Raw genomic sequence first — 27,912 nt, 5'->3', positions numbered from 1 at the left:
GTTGGGAAGGTTTTCTACTAATATAGAAAATATTGGACCAGTAAAATCTTATGCTGGAAAAATGGGAAAAGAGCTGCTCTGAGCCTATTTCCCCTTTTATAAAATGGGAGAAGAGTAGGTAAGTTTACAGTTCTCTTAAGCTATATTTTAGTCTTCCTGGTGCCAACCCTAGATTTGGAATTGGGTTAAGGGTTCAAAGCATGGTCTCGTTACCTAGGCCTGTGTGACTACTACGGCCACTTTAGGGCTCAGTTTCTTCATTTGTAAAAATAAGGAGGTTGGATTAGATGGTCCCTACCGGCCTTTGTAATCTATGATCTTAGCTTCTATGAAACCCATCACAAACTTCAGAATCTGCATATAAAGGGTCCTCCAAAAGATGCATTCGAGGAAAAAGAAGGGGATGACCAGGGGAAAGTTCACCCGATTTGCGCAGAACTAGGCGACGGCCCCAGTCGACTTGGGTGGAGCCCCCAGGGAGGATTTGGGGCCATGGACCTGGAAGGTAGCTCACTCGAGCAAGCGGATGAGATGTTCATTCCCCTGAACGTCCCAAGCAGCGTGCGTGCCATACGTGAACTCGCACCTCGAACTGAAAAGTTCGAAGAAGTCCTGGAGTCCAGTCGGAGTCTAGGGCTGCTTTTGGCCAGTGGTGGAACGGACTGCTGGTCTGGGCTGGAGAGTGTCCTGAAGCTACCCGCCACCTACTGGACCTGACGGCGCCCGCCTAGTTACGAGATTCTACCTCGCCCTCTCTAACCTATGCCCCGCCCTCGCAAGCCATTGGCTTCTCAATTTAACTACTACCTACGGAAAAGACGTCACGCCCTTCCCCCTCACACCCACTTGGAGCCTTGGGCGCATTCGCAGTGCGCTTGTTAGGAGGGGCAGGGCCAATATGGTCTTGTACTCCCGGGAGCCTCTCAGCCAATCACGGCCTAGTGGATGCCAGCGCAGGGGAGGAGGGAGCACGCAGCTAACAGATTGGCAGCACCTCGAGCCACTGACCTCGGATGACGACCTGCAGCCCTATTGAGGACAGTCGAAAGAGCCAATAGCGTTGGCAGATTTGGCAGACAGTAGCCAATTCGGGCGGGAGGCGGGGTCTTGGCGGGGGGGGAGGGGAGAGTGGAGCACAACAGGCCGCCGAGGCAGAGAGCAGCTGTGGAGATTCCCGGAGCTTTTGGCCGCCATGAGTTACACAGGTAAGGACCGTTCCTAATCGAGGAGAACCAGATCGAAGAAGTGAACCCGAGCTCCAGCAACAGCCCCGAGTCTCAGTGAGAGAACGAGGCCTCCAGTGTGCGGTCTGAGGCTTTAAGATGGCGCCGTGCCCAACTTTTCGACCTCCGCCCCCCGGCCTTGGGTTACGTCGGGCCGGACGCCCTTCACCTGGGACCCGGCTTTGATGACGCCGCCGCCCGGCTTCCGTGGCTCTTCGTTTGGGAGGGGCCTCGTTTCTTTTTGGGACAGTGCTCTTTGACCGAGAGCAGAGGCTCAGGAGTCAGAGGACCTGGCTTCAAATCCTGGCTCCGTGACTTGCTGTCTGGACGACCTTGGGCAAGTCCCTGAACTTCTCTGGGCCTCAGTTTCCTCTGCCATAGAACTGGGGGCCGGCCGGGAGGGAGGGGTGGGGAGGGATCGGACCAGAAGGAGGCGCTGGGGCATCGGGTGGGATTCGAGCTTCCCCGGCCCCTGAGAGGGAGCCAAGCTGGGGACCGGGCCTCCGGGGCTCCGGTTCCCCGCGGATCTGCAGATCCAAGGCAGCAAATGCGTAAGAATTGGGGCGGGAGATGCGTGGCGGGGGGCCGCGCGCCCAGACGGCCGGGTGGGCAGGGCTAGACTGCCGCCCCGACTCTCCAGCCTGGGGGCAGCTCCTTTGTAAGACTCGAGAGGGTTTGTCCGCTTCCTTGGGGGTGATCCCGTGATTCTGGGAAGCAGCTTCGGTTGCCGGGTGACAGACACTCCCCTGCACCCTGAGAAGGGTGTGATGCGATCTGCCAAGCCCCGGGTCTCCTTCCACTGTTGGTGGACTGTGCGTTCGTGGTCAACTGGGCAGGACCCTTAGACAGATCCGGGCATTCCGGGGGGTCGGGCTTGGCTTTGAGATTGGGAAGTTAGGAAGGCAGGAAAAGAGACGCGGAAGGAACCCTGGCCCTGCAGTAGAGAGAGGGGCAGAAATAAGAGGCACCATCTCATGAAATTGTGGCATTTTAAAAACCGGAAGGGTCTCAAGCAGTGGTCATCCAAGATTAGAGATTTAGGTCTGTAAAGGATCTTAGAGGTCATCTAGGGTCCACTTCCTTCATTTACCTGTGAGGAAACATACCTAAGAAATTAAATATCCACGGTCATTTTGGCAGTAGACGGCAGAGCTGGAGTCTACTAGTTCAGTCCCTTTAGTTTATAAATGGAAAAACAGATCCGGGGAAGTTGTGTCTTCTTAAGTGTCCTGTAGGACGACATAGGGCTAAAGTCCATTGAACTCACCTAAAGAAAATCATTTTGGGGGCGGGGCCAGCTAGGTGGCGCAGTGGATAGAGTACGGACTCTGGAGTCAGGAGGACCTGAGTTCAAATGCGGCCTCAGATGCATAACTCTCACTAGCTGTGTGACTCTGGGCAAGTCACTTAACCCCAATTGCCTCATATTAAAATAAAAAACAAACAAAAAAGAAAATCATTTGGGAAGGGATAAGTGGTAGTTGTGCCAAACAAGTTATTGTGAACACTGGAAATTATGACTCAAAGAAGTTGAAATGTGAGATGGCATGTTTTAAAGTGCAGAAAGCTGTCATATTTATTTGAGTGGATCTTGAAATCAATCCAGTGGCTCTAGTACTTCCAAGACCAAATATTAAATCTTGTTTGGTCTTTAAAAGTCCTTGATAACCTAGCCCCTTTCTGCCTTTCCAGTCTTATACCTTACTCCTACCGACCCGCCAAGGACTTTGCAATCCCCTGACATTGACTTCCTTGCCCTTCCTCCTACAAGACACTCCAAATGTGGATTTTTACAGCATGTCCCCCATTCCTGGAATTTCCCCTCCTCTTCATCTCCCAGCTAAAATCCTGCCTTCTACAAAGAGTCTTTCTTGATCCTCCTTAATACTAGCTCATCTTCCTTCCTAACATTATCTCCAGTTTATACTGTATGTATTTTATTTATCCATAGGCGTTTGCATGTTGTTTCCCTCATTAGAGGTTCTTGAGAGCAGTGACTGTTTTTTTGAGTTGTTTTTCCCCACCTTCCTTTATATCCTTAGTCTTAGCCCTGTGCTTGGCACATAGTAGGCACTTAATGCTTGTTGAAATGACTTGAATCAAAAAACATTAGTTAATCAAATTTCATATACTGGGCTCTGTGTTGAGTGCTAGGGATACAAAGGGAAAAACAGTCTCTGCCGTAAAGGGAGTGAACTTTCTTTTTTTTTTTTTTTTTTTTTTTTTTTTTTTTTTGTGCATGTGTGAGGCAATCGAGTCAATCGGGGTTAAGTGACTTGCCCAGGGTCACAGAGCTAGTACGTGTGAAGTGTTTGGTCTGAGGCCGACTTTGAACTCAGGTCCTCCTGACTTCAGGGCGGGTGCTGTATCCACTGCGCCACCTAGCTGCCCCGGGAGTGTACTTTCTAATGGGAGAAGTGTGAGTGTGAGCAAATACACACACTCTTCTGGGAGGTTGAGACCCACAGTTTAAGAGGCCTTGCTCTAGATGATTATAAAGTAGAAGCAACTGGCTTAGATAGTATCTGCTGTGCAGAGTTATTAGTGTGGCTAAGTTAATGAAGTACTGATTTGGTTTTTCCAGTTCATTTAATAACATGTTTTTATGAGAAGAGGAAGAAATTTTCAGGTTCTGGGAAACAAACTGCACTTACGCTTCTGACCTTGAGGCAAATCTTGTTTGCTAATGCTTATTTACACAATTAAACAGTTAATTGTAGTTTCTTTGACTTTATTCACTTTTATCCTTCCTCCTTAGACCTGCTGGAGGCCTTTGAAAACCAAATTACTTGCCACCTTTGTGGCCTCACATCTTCTGAAAGAAAGGCTTTGTTTGACTTTTTGATCTTGAGAAAATTTCGGGTGCCTTTGTTCTTATGTGATAGTCTTTCTGAAATAAACAAATTTTATGAAATCAACAAAACATTTATTAAACTTTTAATATATATAAGGAAGACATGATTCAACGGAGCAAGCCTACTTTGGAGTAAAACCAGAATTCACTAGTTCAATTTCTTCACCCATCAGTTCCCTAGAAATAGTTGATGTATTATTGCACAAAAACAAATTTTGTGCAAGGCTTAGTGCTAGATGTTGGTGCTGGGATAAATAAAACATGGTCCCTTGACCTTAAAGAGCACATAATCAGTGGGGATTTGAGTTTGTTAAAACAATACCATGATATGTTACAACTAAGTCAATATTTTCTTATGTTCAAGGCACTTGAGGGAAATATACTTGTGTAATCTTTCTTTTGAGCTATTTTATAAATAGACTCTAATAGGCCAGGTGCTAGCTCCAGCTCATTTCTTGCCAGTATTCACAGTACTCAATGCCAGGATTAGTCTTTAAATACTGAAGAACAGTTGACTATAATATATATATATAGCTCAGTTCATAATATCAATCACATTTGTAGACAGAAGGGCAACTATTGAATAACTAGATTTAAACAAAGTCATACTAATGAGTTTACCAAAGTTAATTCAAGCACCTGGATTCATTGTTATAGTGACTCTCTAGGTTTTAATAGCACTGGCATTTTCTACACATTTAAATAGAATATTTTCTTTTGGATTAAGTTAAATTTTGAGGGGGAAATTGAAAAATACAGTAACATTTACACAATCATCAATAAATAAAAAAGAAAGACTACTTGAATGTCTTTTTTTCTCCCATTGATTTTTAACAAAATAGTTTAAAATGTAAAAACTTGCTTGTTGAAATGCATATATATGTTTAAAATTGGGAAGTCAGGATACTGATGTTGCTGGTCATCTTCCCCTACCTTAAATTTAAATTTAAATTCCTCTTAAATTAAATGAGTATAAATGGTCGATCATGGCCATAATACTCTTTCAGGGATACCAATTTTTTTTCTTTTAAATAGTTTGATTGTCTCGTAATTTTATAGATGTTAGCTTGTTATTTTTGCTAAATAAAGTAATATATCATTGGAAGATTTCTTGATCTGGAAGCATCTGCCCATATATGCCTTTTGCAACATCTTTTTTATCTGTTTGAAAGCCCTCCAGTGATAACAATGTACTGTGACTCAGGGGTGGGGAACCTGTAAGCTCTAGGCCACATGTGGCCCTGTAGGTCCTCACTTTTGGCCCATTGACTGAATTCAAACTTCACTGAACAAATTCCATTAAGAAAAGGATTTACTTATTATGTAAAATTTGGCCTCGGTCAAAGGGCCGCCCTCAAGGACCTAGAAGACCACAGGTGGCCTCCAGGCCATAGGTTGCCCATCCCTGCTAACTCAAAGTAACCCATTTCACTTTTGGACAGCTCTCAGTTGGCCAGAAGTTTTTCCTTTGTAGTGAAGGGAAGTCACCCTTGTAATTTCCATCTGTGGCCAAACAAAACAAATCTTATAATTTCTTCCTTAAAATAACAATTATAATTCTCCTTAAGGCTCTTTTTCTGTCCTAAGTATTCCAGTTCCTTCATATGACATGATTTCAAATTATAACATTGTTTGCTATTGTAGCTACCAAATTAATTTTTAATGCAGGCCCCCTCTTTTTAAAAAAATTTATATAAGGTGTCTACTTTCTGGTTCAAATGTACTTCTACAGTGAGGTCGTTGTACAAACAAGAATGCATTTATAAGAAAAAAATTAAGTTTGAGTCTTCCTCATTAATGATTTAAAAGAAATTCCTTCTTTATTGATATGATCATGTGTGTGTATGTGTGTGTGTCTGTAGGAAAGGGATGGTTATCAATTCCATGCGTTTCTCTTGAGTGATGATGCTACTTTACATGTCTCTAGGGTTTGTTCAAGGATCAGAAACAACTCTGCAATCCACATATTCTGATACTACTGCCCAGCCCACATGTGACTATGGTAAGTCTAGATTTCTCATGTTCAAACAGGGAAGAAAAGTGACTAAGATTGGGATTTGGTGGCAAAAGACAGCAGATGACCCTTGCTTCTTTGGCAAGGTTAAACTTTCTGCATATATAATGCCTACCTGTGTAAGTAGTCTTAAAATTTTAATTAGAAATTTTATACTTCTGTGTTGGACACTTGTAGGAAATACATTAGGATCGATAGGATGAAAATCTTTGAGGTCTGTATTTGATACATCTAGCAAGATAGGCAAGGATGTCCTTCAGAGTAGTTCCGCACTATTAAATATAGAACAGTATCAAGGTAATCATTGAGAAAATCAGCATGGGGGAACAAGGTAATCGGTTAAAGTACAGGAGATTGGTTCCAGCAGACACCAAATAATTAAATTTCGCCCAGGGTAGTAGGCTGACCTCTTGAAATGGAGACTTTTCCTTTGCTGTAAAATGAGGCAAAAGAGCCAGATGACTTTTTAAAGCTAGAGCTGGAAGGAACCTCAGATCGTATGATCCAAGCTAGTTACCTTCTGAAACACTTCTAAAAGTGTTTCATAAACTTAGGGTGGTTCAGCTATGCCAAATCATTCGATCTCTTTTTACTGCATTTTACATATAATCTAGATTGAACTCTGGATTATGAATTCTCTACTACTAGAGTACAGCAGTTAAATTCTTGTCCAAATGTAGATCAACCCTAATAGTTTGGGTTTTTGTTTTTTTTTAAGTAATCACATGATGGCCCCTTATCAAGTTTATGGTCAACTAAAAGAAGATATAGTCTCCTTCATCTTCTGTTTATGAAGTTGATATTTTTAAAAAATCTAAATATTTATTTCAGTGGATCCCTGATTGCATTAGTGTGGGTATCCTTTTCACTAGTACCCATCGCAAATCCATCATACTTTCTCAATCTGAGAATTTTCTGTCCATGTCTCCCTCCTTGTACAGAGAACCTTGTACTCTGCCCCTGAGAGGAGGAGCTCTAATGGGTGAACTTTTATTTTATAAAATTAGGTATTTGCGAAGTGCTGCTGTCGTCATTATCATCATCATCTTACCTAGAACCAAGCCTTCAAAGCTTCCTGGTCTTTTGAATACTCTTCCCCCCCACTCTTCCCTTCCTTTATTGGAATGTAAGTTCCCTGAGGCAGGAACTTGTCTGCTTGCTCTTGCATTGCCAGCACTTACACTGTGCCAATGCTTTATTTATTCCTCATTATCAGTAAATCTTTATAGAAGCTTTATACAGTGCATAGGAAACCTTCCTCTGTTTTTTCGATAATCCGTAGAGAACATGTGGCCTGTCCTTTGGTGATCCCCTTGATCTTGCTACAGGAAGGGCCTGCTTCCTTTTCTCTACTTAGGCATAGACTTAGAGCTGGAAGTGGCTTCAGAGGTCATCCAGCCCAATGATGAAATGATTCATTCAGGATCTCATAGGAAACGTTTGAACTGAGCTTTTCTGACTGAAATGCAGTCTTTTCACTGTACCATGCTTCTGTTTCTAGCTCTTCACAGGGTGTTGGGGTCATCTAGCCAGAATCCCAGATCTGGAGGAGACACCATAGGTGATCTGGACAGACACACAGACACACACTCACACACACACACACACACACACACACACACCCCTCCCCGTTGTGGCTACTGCTGCTCTTGTTTTTGTTCCTCACACAAAAGCACTGTCTCCCTCCCAACTGCATTCTTTCTCTCCTTATCTCTATCTGCTGCCTTCCTTCAGGTCCCACCTAAAGTACCACCTTTTACAAGAGTCTTTTCCCAGTCCCCCTTAATGCTAGTACGTTGTTGATTTTCTCTTACTTTATCCTGTATATAGCTAATAATAGCTAATATTTATATAGTACCTACTATATGCCAGGCACTGTGCTGAGTACTTTACAAGTATTATCTCATTTGATCCTTAGAACAATGCTAGGACGTAAGTGCTGTTGTTATTGTTCAGTCCTTTCAGTCATAACCAACTCTTAGTTACCTCATTTGGGGTTTTCTTGGCAAAGATAGTGGAGTGGTTTGCCATTTCCTTTTCCAGCTCATTTTACAAATGAGGAAACTGAGGCAAATGGAAATTTTTTTTTTTTAAGTGACTTGTCCAGGGTCACACAGCTAGTAAGTACAACAACCCTGGAAGGTAGGTGCTATTATTATCCCCATTTTACAGATAGGTAACTGACACAAATAGAGGTTAAATGACTTGCCCAGGGTCACACAGCTAGTAAGTGTCTGCATCAGAATTTAAACTTGGTTCTTCTGATTCCAGGCACTGCCCTCTAACCACTTCGTGACCTAGCTGCCTGGTTTGTACATAGTTGTTTGCGTGTTGTCCCCCCCATTAGACTGTGATATCCTTGGAAGAAGGAGCTGTTTGGCCTTTCTTTGTATCTCCTGTGCTTAGCAAACTGCCTGGCACATAGTAGGCACTTAAATGACCTGACAAACAAGACTTCCATTCTATGGTTAAGTTTAGTCATCTAGCCTTTGCTGGAAAAACCTCCAGTGGTAGGGTACTAATTCTCTGCCCAAGGCAGCCCATTCCCATTCCAGTTTTGGATAGTTCTAATTGGTAGGCTTGATTAAGGAAAAACTTCCTGAATTTGCTTTTCTATAACTTCTATCTTCTATTCCTACTTCTCTTCTCTGGGGGCAAGCAGAACCAGGCTAATCCTATTAGCATAGAACAACCCTGCAAATGCTGGGAAATGGCTCTGATGGACCAATTCCCTCTGCCTCCTTCCCCACTTTTGCCCCTATTTTCTGGTTTTTTGTTTTGTTTTGTTTTAGGCAAGTGGGGTTAAGTGACTTGCCCAGGGTCACACAGCTAGTAAGTATCAAGTGTTTGGTCTGAGGTGGGATTTGAACTCAGATCCTCCTGACTTCAGGGCCGGTGTTCTATCCACTGCGCCACCTAGCTGCCCCTATTTTGCCCGTATTTTCTAAAACTGATGTTTACAAGTCATGAACTGTAGTTCCTTAACTATCTTGGTTGCCCTCCTCTGGCCATTCCTGAAATGTGTCAACCAGAACTGAATGCTGTTCTGATAGTGGTCAGACCAGGGCAGAGTTGGTTGGTTGATTGTTGTCCTTTGCCTTTGAGACAAAGAGGACCAAAATGACATCACTCTTTTGGGAGCTTGGAAGGCTCTATCACACACTGGGCACAAATATGTGTCCATATAAACATTTAGAGTGGAGATGTCTCTAAATTTGTGCGTCTCATGTTTTTTTTTTTGTTTTGGTTTGGTTTTTTTTGAGCTACTGTGATTCTGATTTGCTTAAAGAGCACAGTGCCTTCTTTGATGTGGGCATGCCATACTGGGCCGTCCTGTGCAAGTGTCCCACATGTTTCACAATTGATTCCATAGTTCTTCAGAGACACCTTAAGACTGTCCTTGTATTGATTCTTCTGACCTCCATGTGAATGCTTGCCTTGTGTGAGTTCTCTGTAAAATAGTCAGTTTTTTTTTTTTTTAAACTCAAAACTAAATACTTTATATTTATCCCTATTCTATTTGATTTTATTAGATTGGACCCAATGCTCTAGCCCAGGGGTGGGGAACCTGTGGCCTCAAGACCCCATGTAGCCCTCTAGGTCCTCAAGTGCAGCCCTTTGACTGAATCCAAACTTCACAGAACAAATCCCCTTAATAAAAGGATGTATTCTATAAAACTTGGACTCAGTCAAAAGGTCACAGCCAAGGACCTAGAAGGCCACAGGTTCTCCACCCCTGCTCTAGCCTTTCACAATCTTTTCAAATCTTAAATCTGGTATATAATATGTTAGTAGTTATCCTTTCTAGCTTTGTGTAAGCATGCCATCTTATACTTTTATCGACATTGCTGATAATAATGTTAAACAAATAAAAGCTCCGTAGTGATCCCTGGAGTGCTCCATTAGATACTTCTGTCTAAGTAGACATCTGACCATTAGCTATCTGCCAATTCTTTCGGAACATTCAGTCATTTCATCTCAGACAAGTGACTTGAAATTATTGAAGGAAACAGAATGTTCTCTTAGTCGCTCCTTGTTTATCTTAGTTATCAGCTGCTATTGGCTATTTCTATTCTGTTCTTCCCAGTCCAAAGTTCATTTTCCTTGGAATGCAAAAGTAGCAAAATAAGACTTGGACAGCTCTTCCTCTATCCATCCTTAGTTACAGTTATCCTGTCCTTTTTTAGAGCTTCTTTTTTTCCTTTTGAAGCTTTAAAAAAAAAAAAACCCAAATCCTTTTTTTTATTCTTAGCCATTCTTCTCCATCCATCCTTAGCTCATTTTGAACTTTAGCATTCCTGACTCTTCTTGCAGGACCATGCCATGTTTTCATACTCACTGTCTTTATGTACCTAAGATCAATCAATCAATCAATCAGTAAACATTTATTAAGTGCCTACTGTGTGCCAGGGACTGTGCTGAGTGTGGGCAATACAGAGAGGCAAAAGACAGTTCTGCCCTCAAGGAGCTAATGCAGGAGACAACATGCAAACAAATATATGCAAAGTGAGCTATATATGGGATAAATAAATTATTAAAAGAGGAAAAGCATGAGAATTAAGAGGGGTTTGGGGAGTCTTCCTATTAGTAGTTTTCTCCATGTGTGATAGTTTACCTAGGTTTTAGCAAAGCATTTGACATAGCCTCACATACTGTCCTTGTACACTGGATGGAGCCTTGTGGGCCAGATTGACTAGACATAAAGATTAGTCATTAATTGGTCACTGTTGAGGGATTTCTCTAATACAGGGGTTCTCAGACTTTTTGGTCTCAGGACTTCTTTACACCGTTAAAAATTATTGAGGATCCTCCTCCCCTGCTTTTGTTTATGTTGATTATATCTATTCATATTTGCCATAGTAGAAATGAAAACATTTTGGTATCATTATAAAAATAATTTTGACCTCATGGATCTCCTGAACGGTCTCAAGGACCCCCATAGGTCCCTAGACTAAACTTTGAGAACTTGCTGTGCTAATAGGATCCGTCAATAATCTGTCTTTGACCCTATGCTGCTTAATAAAAAGTAAATGGATGAAGCAGATAACATATCTAATTTGCAAGTAGTGCAAAGCTGGGAAGGATCTATAACTTGTTGGATTATAGAACCAGCTTGCAAAAAGATCTCAATAGACTAGAATAATAGGTTGAATCTAATATGTTGAAATCCTATATTTGTGTTTTTAAATTGACTCCAGGAATAAAATGGGAGACATATTTAGACATTAATTTGTGTGTGTTTTTTAAAGCTCCTGGGGAGTTTGTTGAACATCAGAAGGGAGGGGAATTAGCAAAATGTGGCAACCATTAAAGCTAATTTAACTTTAGTCTGCTTTAAAAGAAGTTAGTATCTAGCGTGTAAGAATTATAGTTTTGCAGTACTCCATGTTGGTCATAGATCATTGCGTCTAGTGCATTATGTTCAGCTTTGGGTGCCATATTTTATTTTATTTTATCTTGTTGTTTGTTTTTTTTAATTAATTTATTTTTAGTTTTCAACATTCACTTCCACAAGCTTTTGAGTTTTCAATTTTCTCCCCTTCCCTCCCCAAGACGGCATGCAATCTGATATAGGCTTTTCATATACAATCATATTAAACATATTTTCGCATTAGTTATGTTGTAAGGAAGGATTAGAACCAATAGAAGGAACCACAAGAAAGAGGAAACAAAACAAAACACAAGGAAAAAAATAGCAAGTAGTGTGCTTCTATCTGCATTCAAACTCCATAGTTTTTTGTTTGGATGTGGATATCATTTTCCATCATGAGACTTTTGGAGATGTCTTAGATCCTTGTATTACTGAGAAGGGTTAAGTCTGGCAAGTTAGTCATCATACAACGTGGCTGTTACTGTGTAAACATTCTCCTGATTCTGCTCACTTCACTCAGCATCAGTCCATACAAATCTTTCCAGGTTTTTCTGAAGTCTGCCTGCTCATCAGTTCTTATAGAACAATAGCATTCCATTACATTCCTATACCACAACTTGTTCAGCCATTCTCCAACTGATGGGCATCCCCTCAATTTCCAATTTTTTTGCCACCATAAAAAGAGCTGCTATAAATATTTTTCTATATGTGGGTTCTTTTCCCATTTTTATGATCTCTTTGGGGTATAGCCCTAGAAGTGGTATTGCTAGGTCAAAGGGTATGCACAATTTTATAGCCCTTTGGGCATAGTTCCAAATTGCTCTGCAAAATGGTTGGATCAGTTCACAACTCCACCAACAATGCATTAATATTCCAGTTTTCCCACATCTTCTCCAACATTTATCATTTTCCCGTTTTGTCAGGTTAGCCATTCTGATAGGTGCGATGTTGGGTGCCATATTTTAGGAAGGACTAGATAAGCTGCTCCTAGATTAATAAACTTAGAGGAGAGTAGGATAGTGTGATGTATTAGCTGTCTCAAAGTATTTTCACATGAATAAGAATTACGCATTTTTCCTTGGCCCCTGGAAGCAGAACTAGAAGCAAGGGAGAAATTAGATCTGTCACTTATATGGTGTTTTAAGGTTTGCAAAGCTCTTCACATACATTTTTTCATTTGTGCTTCCTCACACCCCTTTGAGTTAGATTACTGGTACTATTATTCCAGTTTTACGTTCAAGGGACATTGAGGCTCAGAGAGACAAGTGACTTATTCAGTGTTATAGAGTTAACTAGTAAATGTCAAGATGTGAAAGCTATTCTTTCCAACTGTGAGATTCTGTGTGAATGAACAAATGTACCATCTTGTCCTTAAGGACAGCAGGAGAGACTTTCCTGCCTTGCAGTATAAATTGGTTGCTTTTCCTTATTTTTTTTATACTGAATTGCTTCTTTATAACATGCTGCCAAAGTAGTCATTGCTCCCTTAATACTGTCATTTCTATAATAGTTCATTTTTCTGGTCCAGTTAGGTTCTATTCAATGATTTATCTTGATGATTTGATTAGCATAATTTCTGAGTTTTATATACATGCCTGTGAAATTATTACATATAACTTAGAAAAGTGAGCTATCCCATTGGATCTCCTTCCCTTAGTTACTGCTTTGGGTTAGTAGTCTGAGCCTCTTTACTTTATGTGAAAGTGTTGCTGGGTTTAAGGGAGGCCCAGAGAGCTACAGATTCTCTTTGCATCATTTACCAATTGAGAACTGGAAGGGGGTAGGGGAAGGGGTGGTCGTGCTCACCAAATGGTGGCAGGGTGTTTGAGGCTGCAGCTTTTATACTATATGTTATATTATCCTATATACTTGCTGTACTGCTATGTAGTAAAAGCATATAGTATGATCTGTGTCAGTCTCCTGACTTGTAAGCTACCTGATTTTGTTCTGTTGTTTCTTTTTGGGTGGTAGCTTTTGCATCACTGATGTGAGGATTATGACATGTAGATAATCTCACTTTGCCAGTTAGCATGTGTTAATAAAATATTTAGACATTGAACTTTGTTCATTATACACAGTTTGGAGTTTAATTAGTGATGGTTTTTGTTTTTGTAGGATATGGAACCTGGAACTCTGGGACAAACAGAGGTAAGTATGATGTAAAAAAAGAATTTTTCCCTTGAGACTAAACCAGTGGTATATTCAGTTTGGCTCTTTTGTCCCAGGTATAAATATAAAAATTCATGAAGAACTAATTGGCTTTTAATGTGACTTGGCAGTTAAATCTGTGCCAGAGCTGGCTACATTCAGATTTCTTCCTCTTCTCCCACCCCCACCCCCAGCCAAAAGCCTATTTTTATAAAACCCAAGTCCACCATAAAATTAGTTGTATTTTTCAGTATATATGCCATTACATTTTCCTTTTGAAGAGTTATCCTTGTAGGTCTGTAATTGATTCAGACCAGTTTGGTGATGAGCCTTTGGATACACCACTGATCTCTTTCTGTGGAGCTAATAAAGTTCCTTAAGTGAGTTTTGACCAGAGACTCCAGGTTGGAATGGTTATAAACCAAGAGGCCAGCTTAAAATGGACCTGCCTCAGATTGTGTGACTGGAGTTGTCCATATCTCTTGTTACAGGTTACGAGAGCTATAGTTATGGATATGGATATGGTCAGGATAACACTACCAATTATGGGTATGGTATGGCCAGTTCAAACTCTTGGGAAATTCCTAACTCCGACACAAATACAAACCCTAATGCTTCTGCTAGCACCGGTACCGATAATGTTCTGTCCAAAATTAACCAGCGCTTTGATGTGGTGTCTCACGTAGAAACGGACATGATGCAAGGAGCACTATATGGCTCAGGTGGAGACAGGTGAGTGTAGCTGTCAAGGTGAGACTGTTCAGTAATAGGATATAGTGGTAGATGCTTTCAGTCAGCTGTTGCTCCCTCTACACTTTTTTCAACCACCTTGGTTAGGTTTTTAGGTTAGGTTCAGGCGTGTTTTTTCTTTTCTTTTTTTCCCCCTTCTTCTTACTTCCCAAGTGTGGCATGGAACCCAAGCAGAGGTGGTAGATAGTCTCCTTCTCAACTTAGAGACAATAACAAATTATAACCTGCTTTCCTTCCTCCAGAGAAGCAAGGACCATGGATTTGGCATGAATGGTGATGTCAGTTTAGCATTCTAGTTCCATTAAATGTATGTGAAATCAGTAAAATAATTTGTGTTTGCTTAGTTGCCAGTTAAACCAGGAAGTTGTAATATTAAGACCTACTTTGTGCAGAACCATAGGTGGTGCAGCGGATAGAGTGCTGGGCCTGGAATCAGGAAGACTCATCTTCCTGAGTTCAAATCTGACTTCAGACACTTACTAGGGCTCTGGGACCCTGGGCAAGTCACTTAACCTTGTTTGCCTCAGTTTCTTCATCTCTAAAATGATCTGGAGAAGGAAATGGTAAACCACTCCAGTATCTTGCCAAGAAAACCCCAAATGAGGTCATGGAGAGTTGAGACATGACTGAACAACAAAATGTTAAACAATAGGGAGATATAAAATATGTGCTCCTGGGGTTTTGGTGGGGGGGATGGGGTGGGGAAAGGTATAATTTATCCATGTTTTTCTAAAGATTATTTGGAATTTTCTCAGAAAACCACATATACCATCAAAGTCAGATTAGAAAAAGACTTTGTTCAGATTAGGGCAGAGCAAAGAATGTGAAAAAAGCCCTAGAGCCCCTAGAAAGATAGTTTTAAGAGCATCAGCAGAAACTGTCTCTGTTGTTTTGAATATGAAGCACTAATCTTGCATAGAAACTTTCCTCAGTTTGGAGGTAAATTGGAAAGCAGGGCAGCCTGGCCCCAACAAATGGTTTCTGACACTTGCAGTGCAATAAAGCCAAATGCCTTGCACGGCCTCTTGTGTTTTTTTTAATAATGACCCTCCTTCCCTTTTGAAACAACGTATTGTAGACATGAGACTAGTAACTGAGTCACTAACTTTTAAGAAGAAGCTGGTTGGACAACATGATAAATTTGAGCCAAGTTTGTATTTCTTTCTTTGCACTCCTATTTGGTTATTGATCTCAAGTCACACACTGGTTGTGTATGTTGGGGGCTAACACAGCCAGTCTTTGTTCCTATAGTGGCACACCTTGAGGATCTGGTTTGAGATTATACTTCGTAAGCTGTCTTCAGAACTTTGGTTGTGGTAGATAAGTGGCAGGGTTGTTCTTTGGTATTTAGGCCGACTTTGAAGTCAGAAAGAGCTATTACTTCTTACTCAGCCATTGTGCTTTTCTTATTTTCATATCCTTGCTGTTAAACTTACCAGCTATTAGGGTTTGTAGCCTTGTTAGTTTCTGTTAATGAAATCATCATTTCTATGCCTGTGTTTCATGAACTTACCGGAGAGTCTGGGCTTTCAAGAATAGTTTATCGACCTTTTCTGTTGGTCTTCCTCAAGCTGTGGTGAATTCTTTCTTATTAAACATAGAGGCTTGCCTCTTCAACAGTTGATGGTATTTAGTATCTACAGTATGTGTTGCTCAGATGAAGGCAAAGATCTATCTCAAATTGCTGGAAAGGCTTTGTCAGTTTTGGAAAACAAAATTGCTCTTTCTGTCACTTCCCTACGATCAAAGGGAATTCTTTTGGGTGTTAGGGCTTTACAGTGTATGTAGGAATAGCCGTAGACTTCCTTTATTGAATTGGAATGGGAAGCTGAAGCTTTTAGGTTTAGAACGTTTCTTTTACCTGTTATCTTTCCTAGGGAAGGTTACCATGACGAAAGTGGCAGTATATACAGTAGTAAACTTGCTTCCCAAGTTCTTGGTTTGATACTGTCTCTTTAATTTGTTTCTCTGAATATTGAGAGCTTCTGTGGAGAAGCAGGGAAATTGGACTTTGTAAGCATGAGGATAAAAATTGTAACTCAGATTTGAGTTGGTAGAAAGGAAGAATGAAGCTGGTCTTTAGTAGGTTAGGGGGATCTCTGTCTCTGCCATTTTTGAAATGGCCAGAAGCATTTGGCTCTGCTTTTTAGGACTTTTATTTTCCCTCTGATCTAGGGACTGAAGGGTTTGATCATACAGATGAAATTGTACGGTGAGAACGTGTCACCTGGCTGCTATTGAAGCCATCAGAACTCTCAGATGATTTAGCTATAGTGTCTGTATTGCTTGTGCAAAGCAGGTCCTTCCTGCTTAGTCCAAAACTGCTCGGTTTTATACTGTTTATGAGGGGAAGAGTGGTTTTTGTTCTCATAGGCCACTTAGCTATATATTTGTCGTGCACTGTCCTGGACTCTGTATTCTTGAGTCCTTCCCGGGTCACTGATGCAATACTGTGCGCCTCTTACAGGTATGATTCCTACGAAGCATATGACTCCAGGGCTGCACTGAGCGACCGGGATCTGTACAGATCCGGCTATGACTACAGTGAGATTGACCCTGAAATGGAGATGGCCTATGAAGGCCACTACGATGCCTACCGGGACCATTTCCAAGTCCGTGATGCCTTTGGCCGTCGGGCACAGGGCTGGGCCAGAGATGGCCGAACTAACCAGCCTATGGCTACGGGCTATGGGCGCGTGTGGGATGAGCCCATGGGGGCCCGGGGCCAGCGTGTACCAGGGTCGTCCCGCCTCCCATCCCTCTTCTCTCAGAACATTATTCCTGAATACGGCATGTTTCAGAGCATGAGAGGCTCCTATGGGAACATGCGATTTGGCTTCGGACTTGGCAGTGGGATGAAACAAATGAGAAGGACGTGGAAGACCTGGGCTACTGCAGACTTCAGGGTAAGGACTGTTCCCTGTAGTTGGGCATTGAAGACAGGGACAACTCATTGAATATGGAACAGCTCAGTGTTATAGACATGCATTTGTTGTTGGCCAGGCCCTGTCTAAATCAGGAAAGTGACTCTATCATGTATACTTAACTCTATTTAAAATTGAGCACCATGGTTCATTTAGTGTATTAACTAACCACTTTTACTCAATTTTGGGTTTTCCTTTTCATCTGCAGAATAAAAAGAAGAAGCGAAAACAATCCAATAGCACCGATGAACCTGACAGCAAAGCAGCTAAGACGGATGGTTCTGAGAACAGCGACTCTGACAACGGTGAGACGCTGCCAGTCAGCCACTCTCTCCTCACTTGCTCCCCTTTTTCATAAGGAGATGAATCATAACTCCTGAGATGCTGCACTTCTCTTTCAGATGAGGGGACTGAAGGTGAGACAGCAGAAGGAACAGACATCCCTGATACAGCCAGAAAGAACTCCAGAGCAGTAAGTGGTTCTTTGGGACACTTGACTTTCTTGCTCCTAGACAAAAGGTGGCCCCACCTGGGTGCATAGCCAGCCAGCTGGGTGCCAACTTGAATTTGAGCATGGTAGAAGAGAGACTACCAATTGGGTAGAAGACATGTATGACTTTGGGAAAAGTTTATTTGTTATAATGGTGGGGAATCCCTAAAATGCTGATCCTGTTTGAATCTACCACAGGAACCTGTAGGATTATCCTTTCTGTGGTAGATTTTATAGAATCTATTTGTGCATAGGTTTTGATCTTTTGAATTTTCAGGAAAGAGAAGAGGAGGAAGGAAAGGAAGAAGGGAAAGAAGATGCTGAAAAAGGTGGGTGTATATTTGAGTGCTTTGTAGTTGCAGTTGGACATTCCCCTCTTAGAAAAGACCATGCAGGTACTGGCAGTTTAAGTGGGCACAGCTGTGGGGAGGTGGTTCTGGGATTTGGCAGGGTATCCATTGACTCTAATACTTTCAGGTTGCCTGTGACCCACCCTTATGGGCTGGTTGTACTGTTGTATGCAGTTAAGCACAAATCCTCTTCTCTGTTGAGCCAGAGGCTAGGGTTAGTGTTGGGCATAGCCAGCCACCTCTGACCTATTGTCTGCTCTCCAATATCTCTAGGTAAGCCAGGTAGTTTGGGGTCCCCCAAGGAATACATACCCCTGCCACAATCAGGCACATGGCCCTATGACTCCTACCATTCCCTGGTCCCATAGTGACACCCACTTGCAAGTTCTTCTCAGTGGCTGGCAGTTGTTGACGTCCGAGCCGTGGCCCCCTCGTTCCAGTTTTTACGGCTCTGGTTTGCGTGTCCTCTCCCTTAGCGCCTCTCCAGCCCCAGTTGGGAGTCCGTGTCCCCCCACCCGTGTGATGAGCACCAGCAGGTACCAAACAGCAACTCTAGTGTTGGCCACTGTTGCCTCGGTGACTGGTTGGGGGTGGGTGGGCAGGGCATTTTAAGCTTTTCCTATAGCTATCATTGGCTGCTACTATGTCATTCCCTGTGGCCTCTGTCATGCTGGATTGGCCACTGAACTATTGTCAGGGTTGTCACAAAGCTACCCACTAACCCCTTTGAATTCCCGAGCTGCCGTGTTTTGGTAAAGCTATGGGGTTGGGAACTTGGCCCCAAACATGACAGAGAGTGGGGGTTCATAAGCTCCCTGGGGCCCACTAGAGGTCCTTCCTAAGCGCAGCAGGAATAGAGGTGGGTGAAGCACCTTGGGAAGGTGTGGGTAGCACAGAACCAGGAGGGGGTCACCTCTCCCTTTTCCTTCCCAGCTCTTATCTCTAAATTCAGCTCCCTGGACGTGGAAAGGTACTTGGGATCCCCTGACTCTTCAGGTTGGACTTTAGTAGATGTTACCAAATGAATACCACCTGCTGTGGTTGGTAGCTGGGAGGAAGAAGGGCAACAGAATCTACCCTTTATGCTGCAGAGTAGATATGACGATTATCCTGGTTTTCCTGTCCCTCTTGTTTTCATAGGACCATTGACCATTCAGGAGGAAATCAGTCAAATCAAACGCAAATTACAGGCTGGCAAGAAGACCCAGGAGAAGCAGAAGAAACGACAGCGGGACCGCATGGTGGAAAGGTAACACTTTCTGTTTTCGTTTCATCTGCCAGCCTCTGCCCCAGCAACTTGTGGCTGGCCAGGGGTTCCAGCAAGCGCCGTTTCCTCTTCCCCATGGCTAGCCTTCCTGGCAGCCACAGGCTACCCACCTTCCCAGGGCAATTGGGGTCTTTCAGGAGATGAATGATGTACTCCACTCCTGACCTGGCCCTGCCTCTTCGTCTCTCCCTCTGGCCTTTCAATGGGGCCCAGTGTTGCCCTGGCAGCTGGCACCTGCTCGTCTGTGCATGGACCCTGCTTCCCACCAGTCAGGGCTTCCAAGGCCCTGGTTGCATAACTAAGAGCCTGAATTGTCCCCCTGCCCCCCAGAGGCCACCTTGTAACGTTTCTGCTTCTCCGGCTTGGGACCTGACACTGCTTGGCACTGTTGCCCAGAAGCTCCAGCGCTTCGGTCACCGAACGTGCCCAGAGGTGCTGTGGGGGCCCCTGGCCCCCAAGGGAGGGGGCCAGCTCATCAGAGACTCTGAGGCACCTCTCCAGCCCAAACCTGTGGCCAAGTGGCTACTACCATGCCTGGGAAAGACTGAAACACCAGTGGGGGAATCTCGGGAGCCTTGGGCCCTGCCCTTATGCCCAGTCTATGGCAGAAGTTCCCACATTTCCGTGACTTGGTGCTGGAGGGGCCAGTCTGCCTCAGGCCCGTGTCCGGCAGGTGGCTGAGCCCTTTACGCCCCTGCTGTCGGGTCTATTTGCCCTCAGGGCCCCCGAACTGGTGTTTGCCTCCGACTCAGACTCTTGCTCTTGCTGGATCTTCCTCGGCCAAGCCGGCGCCGGGCCCCTGGGCTCTCCAGACAAAGCTGTTCCCGTGGCCCAGATATGGACGGCAGAGGTAGGAACCCGTCCTGAGGCCTTGGTGGAGGCCAGCCTCCTCCGTCCCCTGCCACGGCCACCGTTGCCTCTCGGCTCAGGCCCCCAGCCCCCCAGGGGAACCTGCTATGGACAGCCTGGCCCTGACCACCTCAGTATACAGGTGGCTCCCAGCTACCATCATGCTGGGCACCCTCCTTCCAGGTCAGACTTTTTTGTTCTTGGAAGAGGAAGATGAGGCAGCAGGCACCAGAGGCTGGGCTGCATCCAGCCCCTTCTTCCCTCCCTCCTTCCACCACACCTAGGCTCTCTGAGCTGAGGATGGGGTGGGGTGGTGAGCCCCAGGAAGACACAGCACCTCTCAGCGGGCAATGGCTCAGGACTGATCTCTTCTCTCTGCACCATGGGGCCAGATCCTCCGAGTTTGACTGCCCTCCCCTTCCCTGGCCCCAGTTATTTCTCCTAGGTGTTCTCCCTACTTTCATGGAGAGATCTGCCTGAGCACCCCACTGGCACCTTTCCATCTAGTCTTTGTCTCTTTCAGAAGTAGCTGACTCCCCTGAATCTAGACCAGACATAGCATTGCCTCCAGTGATTAGCTCTTCCTATCTATGGGAAGAACATTTCTATATTACCCCTTAGAGAAGCCAGTAAAACCTGCTTTATTTATCTAGTAAGTACAGTTTAGAAATTCTCACCTGTTCTCCACTCTGCACTGTGACATAATTCTTCCCTCATGGTGTTAATGTCTCTTCTTGAAGAAGAATGGGAACTAGTTTCAGAACTTTTGAGTTTTCCCCTTCTGGGGCCTCAGAGTCCCATAAGGAAGCAATTTGAGTATCAGAACCTGTAGCCCCAACCCATTTCTTAGGTTTGCTGTCTTCGTGGTTCAGAGACCTGGTGCTGGTAGTAGCACCCTTTATGCAGGCGTTGCTTGACCTCTGTTTTTTCTTCTACCAGGATCCAATTTGTGTGTTCTCTCTGCAAATATCGGACCTTTTATGATGATGAGATGACCAGCCACTTAGACAGCAAGTTCCACAAGGAACATTTCAAGTTTGTAGGCACTAAATTGCCAAAACAGACTGCAGACTTTTTGCAGGTGATCTTCTCTTTTGATTTTGGGGTGCATTGGGTATTTATCACCTTTCCCCTTTTTTTGCTGGGGAATAGGACTGCTTTGACCTCTTTCCATTCTTCTCCGAAACACAGAGAAAACTGCAAATATTAGGGTTTATTATCCAGACCAGGCAAGAGAGATCACCATCACAAAACCAAAAGGAAATGACATGACCAAGAGCGTGCCCCACATACTTGACTTCTGTGTCTGCTTCCTTCTCAGCTACCCCATCCTTCCTTTTTTGTTTTTAGGATTTAAACAAAACAAATATACACTCCTTGTCCATCCTGGCTTTTTCAGTTATAGATATCCTGATAATTCCTGTTTGGCACTTCCAGGAATACGTTGCTAACAAAACCAAGAAGACAGAAGAACGTCGCAAAACCATTGAGGACCTAAATGGTGTGATCCAGCAGATCTATAAAGATCAAGACCTTACTCAAGGTGAATGTCAACTTCCCTCTTTCCACCATGGTGACCCAAGGGATAGCTGGGTCTGCCTTGACTTGGACTGTCCATGTAAGCTGTTTTTTGGCCCTTATTTTGGGTCCAAATTAGAGAGGATTCCCATGATCTTTATGATAACTGAAAAGTCTTTCCTGAGCCTGAAGTACCTAGGGTTAATTCTTGGGGTGAAAGGGAGGGGAAAGAAGATTGGGTTTGTTGAGGCCTCTAATAGGACCACGGCATCTGTTGTGTTAGGGTTTGGTGGCTGGACCTAAAGACCTCTCTGTTTTTGTAATCGAGAGGGACTTTGTAGTAGCAATCAGTGGGCCCCTCAAAAGTAATTTGGAAGGGCAGCCAGGTGGCACAGTGGATAGAGTGCCAGCCCTGAAGTCAGGAGGACCTGAGTTCAAATCCGGCCTCAGACCAAACACTTGACACTTACTAGCTGTGTGACCCTGGGCAAGTCACTTAACCCCAATTGCCTTAAAAAAAAAAAGGTAATTTGGGATTAAATCTATCCCAGTAGGGATACTGGTAGGAATTGGACATCAGCAGCTCCTTCTCTTGCAGAGATTGCCATGGAGCACTTTGTGAAGAAGGTGGAGGCAGCTCACTGTGCAGCCTGTGACCTCTTCATTCCCATGCAGTTTGGGATCATACAGAAGCACCTCAAGTCCATGGAACACAATCGAAACAGAAGAGTGGGTAGAATGCTTTGGTGCTACCCTATACCTAGTCAAGAAAGCATTAAATTGTGGTGGTGGCAGTGCTAGGTTTAAAGGCAGATAACTAGGCTTTACATCTGGTTACAGTACTTCCTGATTGTATGACCATGGGCACGTTGGTTTTCCTCTTTTTTTTTCCCCTATAAAATTGGAACAATAATTCTTGCCCTCTATTAAAGTTGTACTCTGATACCTTTTTGGAGGTGATTTGAGATTCTCCAAGGCCAAGTGGGCAGAGCCTCCTAAATTGGAAAGACTTAGGCTGTGGGCCTACTGACAAATTTATAAATCTTTAAGGATTGGCTTCACTTGGAGAGGCACATCACCAGGTTACCCATAGGGTGATATACTTTTAAGCCACAGCAGAGACATCATAGTGTAATAGAAAGTGCCGAATTTGCAGTCTAGTGACTTGGATTATAATTTGGCCTTGAACACCTACTAGCTTTGTGAACATGGGCAAGTCATTGAAACTTTTATCTGAAAATGTGCTACCTACCTACCTCACAGGCTTGTTAAAAAAAAAAGTGCTTTATAAATTTTATATGCTATAGAGATAATGAATTGGGTATTAGTAGTTACGTGAAGCTCCCGACCTTTGGCTTCCTGGGAATTGAACTGTTAGGATGGTTCCATATGCTCAAGTGGGTTCTATTCTTTCTTTTTAGCTCATGATGGAACAGTCCAAGAAGTCCTCACTCGTGGTAGCTCGAAGTATCCTGAACAATAAGCTCATTAGCAAGAAGCTAGAACGCTATCTTAAGGTAATCAGGCCTGACTGGCCCAGGAAGTGTCTTGCCTTCAGCCTGCCCTCCAATACATGTGCACTTGCACATACATATTTTTGGCCCAACACTCTTCTGGGCTAATCTCAAGCTTGGGGATGGGAAGTCATGACTTTACTCATACCTCCAAATTGGTATATGCCTTCAGATCTTTTGGGGAAAGGGGTAGGGACTGAGAAGATCCTAGTCTTTGTTGAATGGAGGCAGATGGGATCCTGGCTTTCCCCCTGGTGAGGGCAGTAGAGATGATGAGAGGTGGTGAAGGAAAGATTTGGGAATTTAGGGAGCAGGATTGCTTGGGAAAGATAGCACCAATGGACTGGTGTGTGTTTGTTGTCCTCAGGGTGAGAATCCCTTCACGGATGACCCCGAAGAAGAAAAGGAGCAAGAAGAAGGAGAGGGCAGTGCTGTAGAAGAAGGAGTGGCTGAAGGGGAAGATGAGAACAAAACCAAGGAGAAAAGCATTGCAGGACAACCTGAGCTTCAGGCAGGGGACCAGAACCAGCAACCTGAAGTAACAGCAAGGGCCGGCGAACAAACCCCAGCCAAGAGTTTGATAGAGGAGCAGTTGGGCTTGGAGCTACCCCCAGAGGAGGAACCTGTGCCCTTGCTAGGGGGTGCCTTGCAACAGCAAATCCGGGGCATCCCAGGCCTGGATGTGGAAGCTGATGATGATGAAGAATGAAGGAACCACACTTCAGGGAAGAAATATGAGAGTGCTCAGACCTGTTTTAGAGCCATCATTAAATCTTTTTATTGGGGTGTGAGAATTGCTAACACCCACCTGGATACCTGTTCTTATGCTGGCCCTTGAAAGCCTGGCCTCTTTTTTTGTAAATGATTATGGAAATAGAGTTTGGTTTTTTTGGTGGGTTTTTTTTTTTTGTTTGTTTTTTGGTTGTTGTAGTAGGAGGTTATGGGGCAGGAAGGAATATAGAGGATTGAGTGTTTGTTTTGAAACCCCAACTACACTATTATCTCAGTTTTGTGCTCCTTGAGTTCTGAGGTATCTTTAGGAACATCATCTTTTATTGTATCTGCAACAGGGTATGTGAAAAACTGTTGGCTCCTGGTCCTCTTCCTTAGGCAGCTTTGTATGTAATTAAAAGGTAGGTTGGTTCTGGGTTTGAAAGGGCTTTTTCCTGTGTTTTAGTTCTGCCCCAGGTCCCCACAACAGCTCTGCCTGTTTAGTTATTTTGTTTTAATCTCTTCCTTTTGCTGCAAAGCCAGAGTCAACATCATATTGTTTGTAAAAATTTTAAATAAATGTTCAGTCACAACTGATAAAAGTCTTAACCTTAGTCTTTTGGTTGGAGGGAATGATTGAGGCTGGCCAATCTTTGGGGAGAAAAAAATCAAAAATACTTTACTTTTAATCATTTTACTAAGTGCCTACTCCTCAGAGCTCTGTACTGAGCTGAAGGTAAGGAAGAGATGAGTACTTTGGTTGCACTTAGAACCCTAGCCCAAGCTAAGGTGTTCATCCAAAAAGAAGTTACAAAATTAGGATGGGGAAGATTGGCGTTCAAGGTTTTACAAGGAAATGCTTCCTTAGATAGTTGAGTTCTGAGTTGGGATTTAAAGAAGATGAATAAACAGAAGCGACAAGCAGAAGATATATATGAGGTGGAGATAGACTAGACTTAATGTCTTTCGCTATATTGGACAGCTTTGACAGAAAAATCAAAATGTCTTTTAGTTAGTAGAGCCTGCGTCTAATGAGGTTTGGCTCCATTCAGTGGAGACACATGTAAGATAGCCTATGCCCTAGGCATAGACAACTAAATAGAGACACAAGCATGTGAAGAAGTAAGATGTGGCACAGACAAGGGCATATGTAATCATGGGGTTCGATTGAAGAAGGGGGTTCTGGGGACAAGGGGCTGACACTTGATAGCTATCTTCCAAGTATTTGAAGGCATGTCATATGGAAAAGAGAAGAGACTTATTCTGCTTAGTCTCAAAGAAACATTTGAAGCACTGAACAGAGACACATTTAGACTGGAGCTAAAGAAAGATTTCCTAACTGCCCAAAAGTAAAATTATCTTGCCTCACCCAGAAGGTGTAATAGGTTTCCCTTCACAGGAAGGCCTTTTTTTTTTTTAAAGAAGAGGCTGAACCTCTTCTTCCCCATCTTCTTGGGGATGCCTAGCATCGTGTAGGCATTTAATAAAGAAAAGTTCCGTACTCAATAGCTTAGTCACGCCAAAACTCCCTTGCTTAATGCTCCCATCTAGGGGCAGCTCAACCCTTCCCTTTGACTCAGAACCCTGAGATCTGGAGGATGCCGTTTGGGAAGCACAGCAACTGAGAAGGTCTCGGAGGAGCCGAAGACTGACAAGTTGCGTTCCAGGGCTGGACATCGGCAGCACTGAAGGGGGTTCTGCATCGTTCTGTCACCTGGGCATCATAGCAAGGAAGAAGATGCTTTTGGCTCCAGACTGCGGGAGCAAGGTACTGTAGTTTTGGGACAAGTTGAAACTAAACGTTCCCGGAAGGAAGTACGTCGTTCCTAAGACCTTTCTTGCTGTAGTTTCCACGACCCGGTCTCCCTATCCCTGAACTTGTCCTGCCTCCGGGTAGTGTTGCCTAGCCGGGAAGCACCGCTCCACCCCTCCAATACCTGTGGAGACTGCGCACTCGAGCTTGAGAAGGCGGGGCCAAGCGTTAGGAGACAGCCAGGGGCATTTCGGCAGGGAAGAAGGAGGCGGTGTGTGGAGCGGCCAATAGCCTTTCGGCAAGGGCGGGGGAAGGAGAAGAAGCTGAGTTAGCGCATGCGTAGTGTTGCTGTCGAGGAACAGGAACTCTTGGCTGGCAGTAGACTCGACATGGAGACGGGATACGGAGGTTGGTTCAACGAGAGGGAGTTAGCGGCGGTAGCCGAGACTCTGTCCTGCAAGCTCCCTAGCCGGACAGAGATGCAGGGCACCCAAGGGGTCGTCGGAGTGCGAAGGGAAAGCAGGCAGTCGGTGTCGGGGTTATGTCAGCATTGGGGAAATTTTATCTTACGGGGCGGGGGGGAGGGGTGTTAATCGGTTTTCTGATTGGTAGGGATTGCTGTCTCTCCGCCAGACCTCGCTGTGGATTGGCCGGCTCTGCGCCGAGGTGGCCTGGCTGCTCTTGCCGGGCCTTACTGCCTGAGAGCTGAGCGGCGGGGAAGGGAAGGGGATGTGCGACAGAATGACTGAGGAACTAGTCTAGCTGGTGATGCTTAGCGGCCTAGGCTGCCCCCTGCCCTCTCCGCGGACTCAAATGGACGCCTCCCCTTTCTGGAGGGGACACAAAATGGCGGCTGCCGAAGGCCCCTCCCTCGAGGCCGACTCCGCCCCCTTCACGTGTCTCCTTCCGCGTGCTTTGGGAGTCAACGGGGGACCCGAGTGGAACCGCTAGTGCTTTTGGTAGATTGCAGTTAGGGAGTTGCCCGGGCTTACCCAGCTGTTAAATGTCTGCGGCCATTTATTCTGAGTAGATATATAATCTTGCTTAAAGGATTGCGAAGCCATTTACATGTTCTTATTTTTTCCTTACAATCCTCTCCCCCGTAGGTGCTATTGTTACACCCATTTTTTGAATGAGGAAAGTGCGGCACAGAGATTAAAGGACTTGCCCAAGATGACGAAGCTAGTGTTTTAGGCAGGACTTGAAGTCAAATATTCTTTGAACTGCATATCCTACCCTCTCAGACGTATATTTTTGCACTCTGGCTCGATCCAGAAAACAGAGTCCTCCTCTCTAATGTTGGGGACCATGATGAAAAGTGAGAATAAACATAATGTTTTGAGTCAGAAAAGAAATTGCCATGATTGGAAAGGGGAGGATGCCTGTAACTGTAAGAAGAAAAGTGTTAGGTAGATTGAGGACAGGTCAAGGAGGAGCTTGAATACCAGTCTTAATCGCAGTTTCTGGGAATAGATTTAAGATTAGTGGGAGTATAGATAGAGATCCTCTAGTCCCATTTTGCACGTGAACAGACTGAGGCAGATAGTTAAAAGACTTACGAAGGGCCGCAGTTAATAAAATATCTGAGGCTGGATTGTATTACACAAATACCAAATATTTTTCTCTGGAGGTGTGAGGAGGCTAACTGGGGATCTCATAAAAAACCCCTGAAGTAGGTGGTACCTGAGTTGTGCTTTCAAAGAAGGTGAGGATTATTCTTCGAAGTTTAGTTGGGGACCCAGAACATAAAGCTGGTATGGTAGCCAGGTAAGTTTTGAATTCAGGTCTTCCTCAAAGGCCACGCTATGCTGCCTCCTTACAATATAGAAAAAAGAATAATGAGAGGACAAGTAATTCACTTAAAAAGAGATCCAGCAATGTAATCCTTGGCCTGAAGGCACCAAGTTTTAATGTAAAGAGCACAGGTTTGGGAGTCAGCAGACCTGAATTCAAATTTCAGTCCTGTAGCTTGCCATTTGTGTAATTTTGGGCAAATTATTTAACCTCTGATCTTCAGTTTCCTAATCTGAAAAATGAGGAAGTGAGACTAGACCATTGGTGAAACTCAAATAGAAATGAGGCCACTATATATGTAAGGATCCCTGCATGCTGCATGTTAACTTAGAAAACCACATGTTAACATTATTTATGGTCTATCATTTTATTTATTTTGTTA

At 44.0% G+C, this 27,912-nt stretch overlaps 2 protein-coding genes across 4 annotated transcripts in view; both read left to right on the top strand.

The window, feature by feature from the left end:
• The first annotated feature begins 1,007 nt into the window (after positions 1-1,007).
• AKAP8L (A-kinase anchoring protein 8 like) lies at positions 1,008-24,568 on the top strand. Of its 2 annotated transcripts, none has more exons than XM_027851080.1 (14): positions 1,008-1,205; positions 6,005-6,079; positions 13,578-13,610; positions 14,102-14,342; positions 16,828-17,266; positions 17,493-17,589; positions 17,686-17,756; positions 18,052-18,103; positions 19,265-19,373; positions 21,180-21,321; positions 21,678-21,783; positions 22,357-22,487; positions 23,180-23,275; positions 23,640-24,568. In XM_027851080.1, the coding sequence occupies exons 1-14, from the start codon at positions 1,193-1,195 to the stop codon at positions 23,979-23,981; spliced, it is 1,947 nt and encodes a 648-aa protein (XP_027706881.1). In that variant the 5' UTR covers positions 1,008-1,192; the 3' UTR covers positions 23,982-24,568. The 2 variants fall into 2 exon arrangements, with proteins under 2 accessions (XP_027706881.1, XP_027706882.1); XM_027851081.1 differs by having other exon boundaries at positions 1,011-1,205; positions 14,102-14,159.
• A 1,469-nt stretch (positions 24,569-26,037) lies between these two features.
• Positions 26,038-27,912, top strand: part of AKAP8 (A-kinase anchoring protein 8) — a 62,532-nt gene continuing 60,657 nt past the window's right edge. For both annotated transcript variants that reach the window (XM_027851122.1, XM_027851121.1), the window contains exon 1: positions 26,038-26,144. In XM_027851122.1, the coding sequence (XP_027706923.1) occupies positions 26,072-26,144 (73 nt within the window). In that variant the 5' untranslated portion in view covers positions 26,038-26,071. The remainder of the gene's footprint in view (positions 26,145-27,912) is intronic.

The sequence above is a fragment of the Vombatus ursinus genome, unplaced genomic scaffold (genome assembly GCF_900497805.2).
Source record: "Vombatus ursinus unplaced genomic scaffold, bare-nosed wombat genome assembly UNPS02009173.1, whole genome shotgun sequence".
NCBI classification, from domain to species: domain Eukaryota; kingdom Metazoa; phylum Chordata; class Mammalia; order Diprotodontia; family Vombatidae; genus Vombatus; species Vombatus ursinus.
Note: the sequence above shows the minus strand (reverse complement) of the source record. Positions and strands in the feature narration are given on the sequence as shown.

Bases quoted from the DNA above. Each gene is read 5' to 3' on its own strand.
- AKAP8L (XM_027851080.1), top strand. The intron at 17,757-18,051 runs GTAAGTGGTTCT...TTGAATTTTCAG, and splicing joins CCAGAAAGAACTCCAGAGCA to GAAAGAGAAGAGGAGGAAGG. The intron at 22,488-23,179 runs GTGGGTAGAATG...CTTTCTTTTTAG, and splicing joins AACACAATCGAAACAGAAGA to CTCATGATGGAACAGTCCAA.